Here is an 18,362-nt window from a genome sequence, read left to right as displayed (position 1 = left end):
CATCGTCTATACGCCACATTAAAAGACCAAACCCGAGTCAATCTAATACTCAGTTAATTATCAACAAACGTCCACGGTTTTCGGAAAAACAATCGTCTTGCCAAGTATGTAAAAGATCGGGGCATGAAACACGTGACTGTCGTTTCTATAAGAAATCTGAGGGCACTCAGCCACGTTCTCTCGAAAACAAACCAGTGACTCCTCAGTCTTTTGGTTCAGAGACAGATAAGCCGTAAGATGTGTACATTTTGCTCAAAAGTGGGTCATACATTTGATAAATGTTTTAAACGTGAACGCGCCGTATTATCTAACATAGAATCTATCTAACATAGAACAAATATTAATTTCCTTACAAAGGACTGGTTTCTCAATTAATATTGAGAAAACTGTTTTTTTTTTTTAAAAGATCTGTTGAATATTTAGGCAATATAATCTCTGATGGACAGGTGGGTCCAAGTCCAAAGAAAGTAGAGGCTTTAGTTAAGGCACCAGTGCCAACTACAACTAAACAAGTCAGGCAATTTAATGGCCTGGCCAGTTATTTCCGTCGTTTCATTCCCAACTTTTCCCAAATTATGCTACCACTTTATGAGTTAACTAAGTAAGACACTAAGTGGGAATGGAATAATAGACATGACGAGGCCTGCAACAAAATCATCCAATACTTGTGTACTGCCCCTACCCTATCTCTATTTCAGGAAGAAGCACCAATTGAGCTTTACACTGATGCCAGCAGCCTGGGCTATGGAGCTGTACTGGTTCAAATAATTGAGGGACGCCACCATCCTGTTGCTTATATGAGTCTACGTACTACTGACACAGAAAGCCGCTATCACTCATATGAACTGGAAACACTGGCAGTAGTGCGAGCAATCAAACATTTCAAACAGTATTTGTATGGCCGAAAGTTCAAGGTAATCACGGACTGTAATGCTCTCAAAGCATCAAGGCACAAGAAAGACCTTCTACCCAGAGTTCATCGTTGGTGGGCCTTTCTACAAAATTATGATTTTGAGGTAGAATATAGAAAGGGTAAAAGGCTTCAACATGCAGATTTCTTCAGTAGAAATCCCTCCGGTGAGTTCTCCATGAATATATTAACAACTGATATGAAATGGTTACAAATAGAACAACGACGTGATGAAAAGCTGCGTCCCCTCATAAAAAACCCTGCTCCTGGTTTTGAAATAGAAGGTGTACTAAAAAAAAGTCCTTCACAGATGATGTACATGGTACATATAAGGTTACAGTAGTCCCGAAAGCATTCCAGTGGAGTCTAATTAATTCATATCACACATCATTACAACATCCAGGATGGGAAAAAACTCTACAGAAAATTAAGCAATCTTACTGGTTTGATAAGATGAGCACAGTGGTAAGGAACTTTGTTGATAATTGTGTCATATGTAGAACCTCTAAAAGCGCTTCTGGTGCAGTACAGGCACAACTTCATCCCATCCAAAAGCCCACTGCACCATTTCAAGTGATTCATATGGACATCACAGGCAAACTAGGCAGCAAGGACTCTGAAGGACGTGATGAGTATGTAATTGTTATAATTGATGCATATACAAAATACATACTTTTAAACTACTCTAATAATAAAAACCAGAGCAGCAGTCTATCAGCTTTGAAACGCCTTATACATCTCTTTGCAACACCTATGCAGATTGTTGTAGATGGAGGGAGGGAGTTCCTTGGTGAATTTAAAGTATATTGTGACCGTATTGGTATTGATATCCACTCAATAGCGCCAGGAGTTAGCCGAGCAAATGGTCAGGTGGAGCAAGTGATGGGTACATAAAAAAATGCTCTGACCATGATCAAAAATTATGACACAGATATATAAATGGCAAGTTGCATTAGAAGCACTACAACTTGCATTCAATTGCACTGCTCATCGTGTGACCGGCGTTGCACCCCTCACTCTTCTAACACGACGTGAACATTGTGTTCCACCAGAGCTCCTGAGAAGTGAATATTGAAAACGAGTCAATGGATTTTGATTTGTTGGAACAACATGTACAGGAGAAGATGGCGACAGCAGCACAATATGAAAAACAACGTTTTGACAAGAATAAAGCCAAGCTCAAACCGTTTCAGAGGGGAGACTATGTTTTAATCAAGAACAACCCACGTAACCAAACTTCTCTTGATTTAAAATACAGTGAACCTTTTGAGATTTACAGAATCCTAGACAATGATCGCTACATGGTAACAGGAAGAGGACGACCACGCAAGGTGGCTCATGATCAACTCCGTAGAGCCCCTCAGCCAGGTGATCAGGCAGCCGTGTCGACGGACTCTGACAAGGATGATCTGCAACAACTGGAAACATCTGGTCGGCTTACACCAACACCTGAGCCTCATTTGTTGCAGTCACACATACCTACAGATGGCATACTGGAAGATGCCTAAGTCCCGGTGAGTTCTATCTGTTATTGTGAATGGCTAGTTGATGACTATGTCTATCACCTACAAATAGGAAATAAAATCGGATTTATATTAAACATATTAATCTATTTAACATAACTAACATATTCATAGAATAAATATTTAGCATAGACATTTTATTCATGTCTAATTTATGATAATTATTTACCATGTCTTTCAAATGTAATGTATGAGATGTGGCAGAAACTTAAAAAGTATTACTATTGTTATAACAACTCTTACTTTTATAAAAGTTCATAAAGTAAACTTTAAAAGTGATTGTTACACTTAAAGTACCATACATGTTTCATGTTTCTTTGAAATCCCGTGTGGACCACGATCATACAAATGATCTAGACCACACCATCGACCTAGACCTATTTCCTTTAGAGCCTCTGTGGACCACGGTGCACAAGACCACCCAGACCACAGCATCATCACATTGCTCCTGTGTGGACCACGATCATACTAAATGATCTAGACCACACCATCGACCTAGACCTATTTCCTTTAGAGCCTCTGTGGACCACGGTGCACAAGACCACCCAGACCACAGCATCATCACATTGCTCCTGTGTGGACCACGATCATACTAAATGATCTAGACCACACCATCGACCTAGACCTACTTCCTTTAGAGCCTCTGTGGACCACGGTGCACAAGATCACCCAGACCACAGCATCACTCTTATATACTAAAACATAAAGGATGCAGATTTACGTGGAGTAACTGTATTCAAAATAAAATCATAAGCAGTGACATGATGCACTGAGCATATTAACAATTCATTTTGTTATAATTTACTAACATGTTTATGTACCTACATTGAATTATTCATAGCTGATGACTTGGTGAAGTTGATTAGCTAAATATTTGGCAGCATTAAATGTACCAAACTAAATCATTAGTTAGCGTTCCTGTGTATAGGCGCTAGACTAAAATTAATAAACTTAATATTTCAGAATAATTGCCTTGGACTGGTGCAGAGCGCGCACCACCTCGCAGAATGGCCGTGTCGACGCATCGTGTTGACTAATTATTCGCAAAGAATAACTAATTAAATAATTCGTATTTATCAAATCAAACTGAACATCAATATAAGCTTTTGGTGTCTTGTCTAAATATTATTATTCATTTATTTGATTTTGTAACTTTAAAATGAAAGTATTTGATGGTTGGATTGTACCCATCAAATACAAACAAATTGTTATTTGTTTTAAGTGCAAAGATTTATTACCTAAACAATATTGTTAATTAATATTAGGATTTATTAGCATCAATCGATGTGTTTTTATCAACCTTTAATGATATCTAGCTAAAACAACATTGAAACGGATTTTATTACCATTGAGGTCTTTATTCAATTGACGCCCTTATTCAATTGACGCCCTTATTAATATTTGATAAAAACACATCCGATTTGGATAATAATTAATAAATTAAATGCAAAAAATTAATGTAAAGGCTTTAAAATTACTAATTAATTAGATTAACATTTTTGATGTAAAAAGTTTATGGTTTTAACACGTTGTTGTATTTTAAAACATTTTTAATTATACGTGTTCCGCTTATGAAGCACGCCATGTTGCAATTAATTCTGAGCGGTAATGAGGACATGTGAGGACCTGTGCTGTCTGAGAATTCTGAGACTGTAAGTTTTTGCTTGTATAATTACTAAAGGTGTCGATTAGGAGAATAGTTATAATTAAAGTAATGTCTGCAAATAAAAGTGGGATGGGTGACGCCAGCGATGCTGACGTCACTCATTCTAATACTGTAAATGAGTTTTCTTCGTCGTTATACATAATACTTCATATATATAATATATATTGTATTTATATATTGTATATATACATATATTATACAATATATGTATATATATGTCATTAATATCATCTATTTATATAATATATTGAATTATTCGTATTTAGTATTTTTATAAATGTAAATAATTATGTATGTATATACTCATCTATATTTATGTATAGTCACATGACCACATTGTTATTTATTTGTAAACCTTTTTTCAACTAAATTTTCCTCCTTGATAATTTAAACACCTACTTCATTTAATCTCTGCATCACCCCAAGGTAGACTGGCAGAAAATGCCTTAGGCATTAAGTCCGCCTTTATACAAATTGTATAAGAAGTTTAAAAAAATAAATAAATAAATAACCAATAAATCCTTAAGAATTTTTGGCATGCTCAGGAGGGCCTATGGCAAAACATGGGGACTCCAACCAAAGGTACTATACTGGATCTACGCAATGATGATCCTACCCATCATCAAGTATGGAAGTGTAGTATGGTGGCCAAGAACCAATAAAGAGACATGCAAGAAAGCGCTCAGCACAATCCAAAGGGTTGCCTGCATGTCTATAACAGATGCCTTTAGAACAACACCAACGGCAGCAATGGAAACTTTACTTGGAATCACTCCATTGTACCTTACAGTCCAAAGAGAGGCAATCAATGCGTTGAAAAGACTCAAAGATGCAAACCTCGGGACAAGGAAGATGATGACATGCAACCATACAAACATGGGCATAAAACCTCATCTGAAAGAGATGCTAGATATGAACTCTGACAAAATACAGACAATACTAGTCACTCACAGAAACTTTAAGATGACGATTCCGACGAGAGAAGAATGGAGTCAAGGTCTCTACACACAAACCAAATCGAGACAGATATGGTACACCGATGGCTCCAAAATACAGAACGGCACAGGAGCAGGCGTCTACTCGGAGGACTGCAGCATAAGCATTAGCCTAGGCAGATATGCTTCAGTCTTCCAAGCAGAAGTACACGCAATCATCGAATGCACCCAAGAGATTATAAAACGAGATACAAAAAATCGCGATATTTATATACTCAGCGACAGCCAAGCAGCTATCAAAGCTCTTTGCTGTTTTAAGGTCAATTCGGGACTTGTACTGAATTGCATAAAGAACCTGAACAAGGTAGGTCGTACAAACAACGTTAGGCTAGTTTGGGTACCAGGCCATGCGGGCGTAGATGGGAATGAGAAAGCTGATGAACTTGCACGGAAAGGATCAGAATCACTCCCAATAGGTCCAGAACCAATAATTGGACTACCTGATGCGACAGTCAAACTGGCCATAACCAACTTCACCAGGGACCAGCATCTGAAAGAATGGAAAGCCATATCTGGACTGACCCATTCGAAACTGTTCATAAAAAACGTCAACAAAAGCTGGAGTAATAACCTAATAAACCTCAGCAAAGACAGCATCAAGAAAATTCTTGGTGCCTTCACAGGACACTACGGCACGAACTACATGTTAAATAAAATAGGAGCCATAGATGACCCTAAATGCAGGCACTGCAATGAAGAAGCAGAAACCATGAAACACATACTGTGCGAGTGTGATGCTTTAGGAAGGAAAATAATGGATCTTCTAGGATGCGGTTACCCTAAACCAGAAGACTACAGGCTGCTTCCGGTTGGGTGCATAGCAAAACTGATAAGTTTTGCCCTGCCCCCCAACGTCTAGAGTACCAAAGGACGGGGTGACACAAAGGATCAGGAATGGTCGAAGTGTCAGCCAGGCAATATCTGGCACCCCCACCCCTAAGATAAGATAAGATAAGATTATGGGCACACCACAGCATATTTAATGTATGCATTTTTAAAACGAAAATTTAAAATCAAAGCAAATAACCAACAAGACTTGAAAGCGCTTCCTAGTCGTGGAACAGCTGATTTAAAAGACACCATTTTTTTAGCGATTACACCGAGGCTTGGGCGATCGCTTAGTTATCGATCACTACTTTAGAAATCTTTGCGTTAGCGATTGTCAAAAGTGTAATATGGCTACCATTTATATGGGATTGTCGATTCAACTTGCAGAATAGAAAACGTTCCTTTCTACTATCGTTAACGAATTGTCAATTTGTAATTTTGGCTACCAATTTTCTATTCATTTGTTCTGACCGCGTGACTTAACGAAGTAGAAAGCCAATTCCCATACATTTTGATAGATTTCTATAGCAATAACGATTGTAGATAGTGAATATGGTTAAGCCTGCAGGTCGTGGTGAGAGAAACCAGGAGCTAGGTATTAGCCAGAGGATGATGAGATGAGAGGATTCCATTTCCAATTTACATGTTTTTTTATTAAATTTTACCCATTAATGTCCCACTGCTGGGCAAGGGTCTCCTCCCGTAATGAGGGAGGGGTTAGGCCTTGAGTCCACCACGCTGGCCAAGTGCGGGTTGGGGACTTTGCATGCCCTCAATAAATGTATTCAACAAATTTTTAGCCATGCAAGGTTTCCTCACGATGTTTTCCTTCACCGTTGGAGCATGTGATAATTATTTCTAATACACACATAACTTCGAAAAGTCATTGGTGTGTTGCCTCGGATTCGAATCTGCGACCACTAGCGTGGGAGGTGCTAACTTAAACCACTCGGCTATCACACTTTTTTTAATAAACTATGTGAAGGTTGTAACAAAGTACTTAAGTTTGGTATGAATTTACCGTAGTAATTAATCATTCCCAAAAAACTTTTAAGTTGTGACACATTCCGTGGCCACGGTGCATTGGAAATGGCTTCCACCTTTGTTGGGTCTGGTCTTAAACCATCCTTATCAATTATATATCCTACATACTTTACACTATCTTGTAAGAAGCTACACTTACTTAATTTGACAGTAAAACCTGCGTCACGCAACCTCTCAAGTACTGCTCTAAGATTATTATTATGGTTCCTAATTGTATTCCCCGTAACGCAAATATCGTCTAAAAATACTACACAACCCTGCACTCCTCGCAATGTTTCTTCCATTATTTTTTGAAACTTTTCTGGAATACACGAGAGCCCGTATGGTGTACGTCGATATACAAATGTACCTACGTGTGTTGTAATAGCAGTATAAGGTTGTGAGTCTTCCGTAAGTATACACTGTTCGTAAGCATGTTTCAAATAATCTTTTGAGAATTTTATGCCTCCGCTTAAATTTGCAAACAATTCTTCAATACGCGGCAAAGGATAATAATCCCGTTTTAACTTTGGATTGATCGTGATCTTATAATCACCGCAAATCCGTATATCTCCGTTTTTCTTAATTACTGGAACTATCGTCCTCCTCAAACACATATTCCCACTCCTAGTTCTCCCATAATTAACAAAAAAAATAACATTACATGAAATTGGTAAAGATCTAAGTTCCTACATATTAAACACTAACATGGAGCATTTAATCACAAATTATTGTACTCCTAATTTATCTTATTGCAAAATACTGGATAGAATTGTTAGTTCTAATTTCAGCCAGGACACAACATTAATTTATTATATTTGTTAGTAATAGGGGAAATGTAAACAGAAAGAAGTTTATTGACTATTTTGAATGTTTATCAAAACTGAATATTAACAAAATTGTATTGTTTGCACTTCCCTTTAGTAAAGGTTTGCCACAGGAAGAACTTAATATTAGATCTAATTTAAATGTAATTATGCATAATCTGACATGCCAAATTAATGGTATTAATTATAATAAATTTCATTTTATTGACACTAACAGGATTGTTAGTAATTGTTTATATACGACCAAAGATAGTTATTATATTTCTTATTATTGTAAAAGACAAATCGCTCCTTGAATACAAAAGGGCCACAAATCGAAATCTATAAATTTTACAGGAGAGCCAAAACTAATTTTTGAAACTGTTTTTTTATAACATTTCATATATTTATTTATTAAATATAAGATGTTAATATATCATTAGATGCGTATTTTTTAGCTCTATCTTTCTACAAAATAAACTTTGTAATAGCTGTTACCTATTAAGATAAAAAAGCATATAAGTTCCTTTTGCATTCAAAATTTGAACCAATATTATGAGAAATATGTCAAAAATTAAACACAGTTTTACAAATAAAAATGGTTAATTGTACTTTTTTGGTAAAAAAACCGTATCAAAAAGTTTAATAATAATAACTAAGTAAAACCATAACTGAATAAACCAGGAAAACATTGTATTAAACAATCTAAATTAAAAACTCTTAACTTTTTATTAAGTAAGTTAAATTATTGAGATAAACTTTGTGCGTAACTTTCATTATTTAGTAAAATTAAAAATCAAAATCAAATCATTTATTCATTTAGGTCAAATATTGGCACTTATGATAGTCGTTACAATTACTGAATCTACCACTAGCTCGGAAAGGGGGTAGAGCCTTATGAGAAGAGCTAGCGAGAAACTCACGGCCACTCTTTTCAATCGCCAAAAAGTTTTACAATGTGGTTGATACAATAATTGATCATGCGAGGAGCTGCCAACAATCAGCGATATAGACTAAACGTCAATTAAGTTAAATGAACATAGCTAGGTTATTTATTAGTCTCTGATCATACCGTATGTTGGGAGCACCTACTAGCATGTGATAATAAGAATATGGGCAGCAAGTGAGCACACTGGTTGTGAACATTATAAAAGAAAAAAGTGACAGTTTTATGAATAACATCGAATTGTACGTAACATCACCTATTTGCATCATTAATTGCCCATATTTTACAATATTTAGACCTACTGCTACTGAGTTTATACAATTTATAGCAAAGTTCCCTAATTTCAAAGAATCCTAATCAAGCGAGCGACTAATCCCAAGAGCTATTGTCGTTTAGATACTCATCAATTCTGTAATAAGCTTTCCTAACGAGATGTTCCTTAACAGCAACTTTGAATTTTGGCAGGGGTAAATCCATGATGTGCTTTGGAAGCTTGTTGAAGAAACGAATGCCGAGACCTACAAACGAATTGTGCACCTTGTGTAAACGATGATGGGGACCTACTAATTTGTGTCTGTTTCTAGTGTTGTAATTGTGTCTATCGCTATTTGTTGCGAAAGTCCCTAAATTTTGTTTTATATACAACAAGTTTGCAAGCACATACTGTGATGACACCGTCAGTATCCCTATCTGCCCAAAAAGCTCTCTCAAGGAGTCTCGCGCTCCTAAACTATAAATTGCACGGATAGCTCTTTTTTGAAAGACAAAAATTACATCTATATCAGCAGCCTTACCCCACAGTAATATACCGTAAGACATGACGCTGTGAAAATAACTAAAGTAAACCAGTCTTGCCGCATCCACACCAGCAAACTGTCTTACTTTTCTGATTGCGTACGCGGCGGAGCTGAGTCTCCCCGAGAGATGCGCTATCTGAGTGCCCCATTGGAGCTTGCTATCCAGACTGATACCTAAAAAAGTTGCCGAATCTACCAAATCGATAGTTTGCCCATTTACGACTATGTTAGTACCTAAATTCCTCGCGTTGGGCATAGTGACCTAATGCACTTAGTTTTGTTAGAATTTAATAACAGATTATTACCAGTGAACCAGTTGTGGACCTTTTCAAGAATACTATTGATATCAATAAAACAAGACTTCAAACGATCTACTTTAAAAATGAGTGAAGTGTCATCTGCAAATAATATAATATCACATAAGTCCTGCACCTGAAAGGGGAGATCGTTTATATATACGAGAAAAAGAAACGGACCGAGTATCGAACCCTGAGGCACGCCGAGAGAAACAGCTGAACCTGAAGACCTTACACCATTGATATCTACTCGTTGAATCCTATTACTCAAATATGACGCAAGTAAATCGAGCGCTGTATCCCTAATTCCATAGTGGTTTAGTTTCCTAAGGAGCGTATTATGTTGGACACAGTCAAATGCTTTGGAGAGATCGCAGAACACCCCAATGGCGTCCTGGGATGTCTCCCAAGCATCATAGATATGCTTGACGAGCGAAATACCTGCATCGATCGTTGACCTACCCTTTGTGAAACCATACTGTTTACCATGAAATAGCTGATTCGAGTTAAAGTGACTTTCGAGCTGCTCTAATATAACCTTTTCGAAGATTTTGCTAACCGCAGGCAAGATGGAAATGGGCCTGAAATTGCTGGGCTCACTCTTAGATCAATCAATGGGTAAACATCAATCAATGGGTAACGTGACGAGTAGACTGAGTGCAGCAGGAGTATTAAAGAAATAAGATAATAGAAAAGGTTTTTGAGTTTTATAAGCTTTTATATTTAGCATTCGCGGATTATTCCAAAGCTTTTGACAGCATTACTCATTCCGCCATAGAATCATCACTCCATCCAAGTCCTACTTAAAGATACTATGTAGAATAGAACCTTCATACATCAAACTCATCAAAGCAATAGACAACAATATCATTCCAAATCCAAAGAAGCGTGAAACAGGGAGACCCGCTATCTTCCAAATTATTTACCAGCACCCTCAGATAAATTTTCAGGAGCCTGGCGGTGTTATGGCAATCAAAAGCATAGTCGTAAGTGGTAAACAGTTAACAAACCATTGTTTTGTAGATGACATAGTCCTCTTCTCTTTTTCGGCATCGGAACTCGAATCAATGCTCAAAGATCTGAGCACGGCATACCTTCAGATTGGACTGAGTAAGAACCGTACAAAAACCCAGGTTATGACCAACAACACAAAACGTAGGGTCGAGGTAGACGGGCACTTCATAGACTATGTCGACGAGTACACTTGCTAGGGCCAGATAACCTCTTTTAACAACCGACGGGACAAAGAGTTGGACAAACGTGTCACAAGTGCCTGAAAGAGATCCTGGTCCAGGAAAGAGCTAATGAAGGGTAACCTTCCACTGTCACTGAAGTGAAAGCTCGTCGACATGTTTATACCTACTACCCGTCCTTACCTACGCTGCCCAAACATAGTCCCTTACGGAAAACCAGAAAGAGCCAGAGAGCGATGGAGCATAGTATATTATGCGTCAAAAGAACAGATCACGTCCGAAATTCTATACTGCGCTCCCAAACTCGCATAGCCGATGTAAGGGAGAAGACCGCCTGGCTGAAATGGAACTGAGCCGGCCACATTATACATATGCATTCGGAAAGGTGGACCCGCATATCTACCAACTGGATGCCAGAAGATGGTCATAGCAGACGCGGGAGACTTAAATGGAGATGGCGGAATGACCTAGACGCATTTGAAAAGGACTGGTCGGATCTTGCCCCTGAAAGAGGAATTTGAAAGGAAAGGGTGCCTCTTGCCTTTGCCTGCATCAAAATGTATTATTTTATTTATAAAATTGTAACGAAAACTAAAATTATTATCATGCCAAACGGTCATATTTCTGGCCTTCCCATTCTAGCACGCTAAAAATGATTATTTATTCCACAATAATTTAATGCAAAAGGGACGTATTTCAAAATATGCTACTGTGATATTACAAAATATGGTAACAATTACTATAGTTAGAATGCAAAAAGGACGTTTTCCAAAATATGGCAGTTTTGTATTGTAAAATATAATTACATTAACTTGAAATTTTGCACCCAACACAGACATATTTTGGATTGTGACACTTTTTCATGCAACTGACGAGCATTTGCGTTGAATCTCCGGGCGCAACTCACAAAGTGGCTGTTTTGCACTGACATTACCTGTCAAAGTGAGCTAATGCAAAAAGGGCAGTAAGTCAGTGCAGCCATAATATAAGCAAAAATCATGGGGTTTTTTTTTTACTATAAAATATAGTCGGTTCAGGTGTCATTTTTGCAATAAAACGATTTTCATTTTTTTTTTGAGTTGTGGCCCTTTTGCATTGAAGGAGCGAAATAGTAATTTCGCTATCCTATTTTATTTCTATTACAGCCAAGAACTTGGCTAAACAAGTTGCTTCTATTGAGCAACATTATATTGACATTTCAAATAACTTAGCCAGTAATTTGGCTAATAATTTTGACATTCCAATTAAAAATTATGACATGAATGTTGACATGACATGTAATTTAAATTAAATCATGAGACAAAAGAGGTAACCTCTTGCAAAATAGATCAATCGATTGAAAAGTGCCCTAATATAATTAAGAAAAATAGAAATGTAATTAACCTGGTGCATCAGAACATTAGAGGAATTATGGGCAAAGAGCTAGAAATTGAATTGTTCATGAATTGTAATTGTATTGATATATTTTGCATAACTGAACATTGGCTAAAAAGCAATCAATTCATGTTCAACTTCAATAATCACCAGGTTGGCAGTTCATTCAGCAGGGAACATTCCATACATGGTGGTTCACTCATATTAATTAACTAGCTGACCCGTGCGGCTCCGCTCGCGTGAATTTCGTACTGTTGCTTATTCGTTTGAGCACGCGAATTGCGAAGCACTCGATACACCTACACATAAAAATGTTAACAACTCTTTTGTCATCTAATGGTTATTTACGAAAGGGACCCGAAAGGCACACAATGTGACACAGGCTCAGGCAGGCCTGATTTCCTGTGGTTACCTTCTTTTCCGCTCTCGTCTGTATCCGTAGCAGTTTACAGTGTAAAATATAATACCTTATAATAATAAAAATAATAATAATAAATTTATTTTCTCCACAATATACAAGAATTACAGAGTAGTTACAAGACAAACAATAAATTAAGGCATATTGTGGGAGACTGGTGCCTAAGCTAGGCTCGTAGCCTGTGTTTCAGGACACCAGGACCCCACTCTTACAATTTCAATATAAAAAAAAAAATAAGTTTAGCGCTTACAAAGAAACAATAATGACACATTTTTTTTTTTTTTTTTTTTTTTTCCATGTGAAGGTGAAAATAAAATAAATATGTTTAATGGTTTTGTGTGTTAGTGTGCGAGTGTGTGTATATGTGTGCGTGGTGTGTGTGTTGGTGTGTGTGTGTGTGTATGTGCGTGTGTAGGTAGACTGATGTGTAGTGTAGGCGTGGGTGTGTTTGGTGAATAATATATGGTACTATGATTGGATATGGTTCGGGCTAAAGAAGATGTTAGAGATGCAACTTTATATCATTCTAGGCATAAGTTTTTCAGTTTCGTCATAGTTTTTATTTAATAACCACTCAGTCAGTCTCTTTTTGCATGCAACACTTGTTAGGCTATGAATATGTAGTAACCTATTAGTTGAGTTGTATAAGTAACCACCCAGGTAGCAAAAGAAGTGGTTTACAAATTTTGTTTTGTACCGTAGGTGAAGACGATCCACTGGGTTATACCGTCTCTTTCCACCAATCAAAGAAGGGTCGTAAACCAGCATTTTGTGTTGTTTTAGTAGGGTGTGTAGAATGAACAGCTGGCGCACAGTTAGGACTTTACACTCTTTGTACAGTTGTTCGGTGGGGTAACGATAGGGTCGGAAAGACAATACTTTTAGGATGGCCCTTAGCGTTCTTTCCAGTTGCAGAAGAGTATTTTTCGGAGCTCCACCCCAGGAAGTAATACAGTAGGTTAGTATTGATTGTGCAAGCGCATAGCACACTGTTTTCAAGGTATCTTTGTCAGTAACGTGTCTAAGTGTTTTAAAAATATATATGAGCTTACGCAATCTATTGCTGAGCGTGTTTATATGCTCTTGGATCCTAAGTTTATTATCGATAATTACTCCTAAGTACTTTACTTTATCAGATTTAGAGAGTGGAGTACAATTACAACTTCCAGCCAGTGGCTCAGTGCAGGAGTGAGAGATAATAGATTGTCGAAGTGTTGGGTTATTTCTCAAACTGAATGTCATGTACACTGTTTTCGTAGTATTTAATGACAGCAGATTACATTATAACCAATTTGAAACAATGTTGAAACCCCGTTGTGCATGTTCGTAGACATCCTCCCAAGAAGCTCCGGCGAATAAAAGGACAGTATCATCGGCGAAACTGATGATTTTACCCTTAGGAAGAGCGAGTGCACCCAGGTCATTTATATAAATTAGGAATAAAGTTGGGCCCATCACACTGCCTTGCGGGGTGCCGTAATTGAGGGTTTGTTCATTGCTAATAAAGTTACTTATCTTAACTCTCTGGGTACGCTCACTCAGATAGTCCTTTAGCAGCTCCAACGGGATCCCTCTTATGCCCAAATTTTCCATCTTTTGCACAAGAATCGGAACAGAAACCGTGTCGAACGCCTTTGCCAGATCCAGAAATATACCTAAAACTTTGTCACCGGCATCCATTTTGGTAGCAATGTAATCTGTCAGATCATGGACTGCATCAGACGTAGATTTTCCTAAACGAAAACCATACTGCGTTGGAGCGAGTAGTTTATTAGTTTCTAAATAACTCACGAGTCTAGTGTTCATGACACGTTCCAAAACTTTTGAAAAAGCAGTGAGTACAGCTATAGGTCTGTAATTGTCGACACGGTCTCTGTCCCCGTGTCTGTATCGGATGAATTATGGCCTTTTTAAAGACATTCGGAAACTTGCCCGTGGAAAGAGCGAGGTTACAAACGTAGGTTAGTGGTGGTACGATCGTAGTCTCATGTTTTTTAAGTAAATCACTCGATATACCATCCCACCCTGTAGCACAGTTATTACGGAGGGATCTCAGGATTAAGGTTACCTCTTCTTCGTCTGTTGGTAGCATTACCATAGACTGAGATGGAGTTACAGTGTTCATCCTCTGCACCAATGGGAATGGAGACTTAATATTTTTAGCAAGAGTTTCACCGATTTTGGAAAAGTAGTCGTTTATGTTGTTTACTGAATGCTGTGGTGTTGACGACGAGGCTAGTAAATGTAATGTGCTGTTAGTTCCTATTGTCACTCTGCCCGAAATGCTATTTATAGCTGACCATATTTGTTTTTGGTTATTACCAGCGTTTTTAATTTCATTTTTTTCAAAGTTTATTTTAACATTTTTTAATAATTTATTGCAATAGTTTCTATACCTCGTAAAAGTAAGTCTTAGTATTTCGTTATTTGGAGCTTGTTTTAATTTTTTATGCAATCTATCGCGATGTCGGACACACCGAAGTAGTCCAGGAGTCATCCTCAGTTTCAATGTTTGTTTACGGTTTGGGCATTTCACTGTTTTGGAGTTGGAGTTGATGGAGTCTCTAATTAATTGTGTTAAGGTATCTGCAGCCACATGTGGATCTCTAATGGTGTATATAGGACTAAAATCCAAAGCCTTTATGTCTGCGTCTAACTGAGCGTATTGGAATCGGGTGGAATATTTATTAGTTACTGTCTTATGCAAACGTTTTGACAAAAATAGCATCACTGTATCATGATCGGTAAGAGCAGAGTGAGCAACAAGGGTTGATGCGGGTAACTGTGTTTTCATTATAACATGACTGCCTCCGTGGCGCAGTGGTTTAGGTCGCCACGCCGATACCACTGCAACGGGAGGTCGTGGGTTCGATTCCCACACGGAGCAATTATTTGTGCGATCCACAAATAATTGCTTCGGGTCTGGTTGTACTTTGTGTCCGTTGTTTGTATGTTTGTAAAAGTCCCCGCGACACAAGAGAAATTCTTAGTGCGGGAGTTGTCTTTAAAAAAAAAAAAAAAAAAAAAAAAAAAAAAAAAAAAAAAAAAAAAAAAAAAAATGATCCAAACATGCATTTTGTCGTGTAGGTATTATATGGGCAGGTAGCAATCCGTGTGTGGCCAGCAGGTTCAGATATGTATATTTGATTGGATCGAGACACTGTTCACTAATATTTATATTAATATCGCCTGTAATAACAATGTTGTTATAACGGGAGAGACCATTTAGTGTGTCATTGAGCGAGTTCAAAAAAATATTCACATCCTTGTATCCTGGGGGGCGATAAAGGGCTAGGATGACGGTACTAGAATCGACGATGATTTTGAGGCAGTTAGCCTCTAAGATAGGTGGCTCTTCCACCGCGAAATTTAATTGTTTATGAACGTAGACGACCACTCCTTCGTTTTGAGAGAGATTGTTATTAGTTTGGAAATGATTGTAGTTTGACAACGTCGGTACGATGTACGTATTGGGGAGCCAACACTCTGTCAATGTAATTATGTCCCATTCAAGTTTCGTTCTAGCAAGCACAGTCTCAAAACCCAATATGTTCTTATTTATACTTCTTATATTTTGGTTAATAATTTTAAGTGATTTTGTCGGTATAATATTTGGTGGAACACAATTTTCCAATTCACAAGTCGAGGAATTCGACACAGAAACAGCATCCAAAATATCGAAATTTGGCTGACTGTTATCGAATTTTAAGGCTAATTTTCCTATTTGTCAAAACTCTTAATGTTTGCATATTCTGCGTTAAACTGGTAAAGCTCCCGTGACTTATTAGTAGGCTAAGGTTCAAAGTATTTCGAATGTTTGAATCATAGTAGTGTTTATGGGTTATTTTGAGGTATGGCATAGTTACGTATGGTGATATATTAAATATGACTGTGTTAGTGGTGTTTCTATTGTATTGTGTGTATAGCGTTCTTAATAAGATAAAATGTGCTGTGTAATATAAATATGGTGGGCTATTGTGATGTTTAGTGTTGTGGTGTGTAGATTTCATAGTAGAAAATAACAAAAGTATTGGAATGATAGAGTTAAACAAAATATCATGCAGCATTAGACACATATCTAGTCAGTCTTTCTTACGTAGTTTCACAAGGTCTTCTTCAGATCTAATAAGCCTGCTGGGCTTCCCGTCTTGTTCGCGTATGTACACCTTTCCGTTTGCAATCCAACATTGATGAAATTGGCATTCTCTCGTCATCTCTCGTGCAAGGTAGTGAAGGCGCCTGGTCATTGTTGTCAACACTTCATTGACATATATTGCCATCTTAGATCCCTTATTCAGTAGATGTGTGGTATTAAGTCGATTCTCAGTGTTAACTTTGTTAAAATCTTTGGTCGACTTTAAGAATTGTTCTTTAACAACTGTTGACGTAAATTCCACCAAAACTGTGCCCACTGTGTTAGACTTACTCTTGTAACGAAAGATGTTTTTTATTTCCGAAGGTGTCACGGGATTATTGACGATTTGGGCCAGTTTTTGTATTGTGTCAGACAGGGACTGACGAGTTTCGGGTACTGATAATGGCAGGTTTTTAATTTCAATAGATGCTGCCTTTTGCTGCCTCTCTAACAAGTCTATTTTCGCATCTAACTCTTTTATACGCTTTTCACTTTTACTGCATTCCACTTTTAGGCTGTTTATTTCCACTAGGGCATCATCATATTTTGCTGATAAGAAAGCTATGGTTTTTTGGATTTCATTATTCTGAGTCCTAATTTCGGAGTTCTGCATGCGAATTACCGTATTTTGGGCTTGGATTTCCTCAAGAGCTAATTGTAATGAGTCCATTTTATCGCTTTGTGCAGTCTGTTTTAAGACAAACTCAGAAAACATTTCCTTCATATCCTTCATCAAGTTCTCCATGTGTGCCCAATTCTCTTCATCACCACGCTTTCTTTTTCTTAAGGTAACATTCATGTCATTGATGGCGCTACCATCCTTGCTAGTACTCAACAAGTTAGGCTGAGACGCGTAATGAGTCGTCGGAGTATTGGGAGGAGTGCGCTTTGTAGTGGATAGCATAGTGTTAGGATACGTTATGTACTATGTCTTTATATTTATTTATACTTGGTTTAGCAATGAAAAACCAAATAGGTACAAACCAATGCTGTTGGCAAGTATTAAAAAGTAAGTAAAGTAAATCTACTCACGTTTTAGTTTGCAGTAATGTTCTTAGTGTATAGGAGTGACGTGACCGCTCTGTTCTTATAGGTGATTTCTTACTTATACCGCAACGAAGGACGCGCTGTTATTCGATTCGCTAGACGTAGTTCCAAGCAGGAGCCGAGTGTGTCCGAACGCCGTGTCCTTGGTGACGATGTTAGCCGAGCGAAGGCCGGTCAATGACCTCGATGCGTCACTCCGCTTGCAATCGCTGTTGAAGTTGTCGGTGACTCATGCGCTTGATGGATTTGAATTTATTTTGCAGTTGGAGTTGAGAAAGATATTGATATCTCCTATACCAGCTGACGGATTGAGAAACTGCTTGAAGTACGGTGTAGCTGGTAATATAAGCTACACAACGATATGTATTGAGAGCTTATCTATAAACTTTTTACTCTTGTTTCGAT

At 37.7% G+C, this 18,362-nt stretch overlaps 2 protein-coding genes across 2 annotated transcripts; one reads left to right on the top strand and one right to left on the bottom strand.

Moving 5' to 3' along the window:
* The first annotated feature begins 1,836 nt into the window (after positions 1-1,836).
* Positions 1,837-3,897, top strand: LOC142986017 (uncharacterized). Its single transcript, XM_076134251.1, has 2 exons — positions 1,837-2,424; positions 3,397-3,897. The coding sequence occupies exon 1, from the start codon at positions 1,996-1,998 to the stop codon at positions 2,416-2,418; it is 423 nt and encodes a 140-aa protein (XP_075990366.1). The 5' UTR covers positions 1,837-1,995; the 3' UTR covers positions 2,419-2,424; positions 3,397-3,897.
* Positions 3,898-16,857: 12,960 nt separating this feature from the next.
* LOC142985781 (uncharacterized) lies at positions 16,858-17,814 on the bottom strand. The gene has a single exon (XM_076134026.1). It carries the CDS (start codon positions 17,812-17,814, stop codon positions 16,858-16,860), a length of 957 nt encoding a protein of 318 aa, XP_075990141.1.
* Positions 17,815-18,362: the final 548 nt, after the last annotated feature.

The sequence above is a fragment of the Anticarsia gemmatalis genome, chromosome W, assembly GCF_050436995.1.
Source record: "Anticarsia gemmatalis isolate Benzon Research Colony breed Stoneville strain chromosome W, ilAntGemm2 primary, whole genome shotgun sequence".
NCBI classification, from domain to species: domain Eukaryota; kingdom Metazoa; phylum Arthropoda; class Insecta; order Lepidoptera; family Erebidae; genus Anticarsia; species Anticarsia gemmatalis.
This window is presented reverse-complemented; position numbering and strand designations above follow the sequence as displayed.

Bases quoted from the DNA above. Each gene is read 5' to 3' on its own strand.
- LOC142986017 (XM_076134251.1), top strand. From the start codon at position 1,996: ATGGATTTTGATTTGTTGGAACAACATGTACAGGAGAAGATGGCGACA.
- LOC142985781 (XM_076134026.1), bottom strand. From the start codon at position 17,814: ATGCTATCCACTACAAAGCGCACTCCTCCCAATACTCCGACGACTCAT.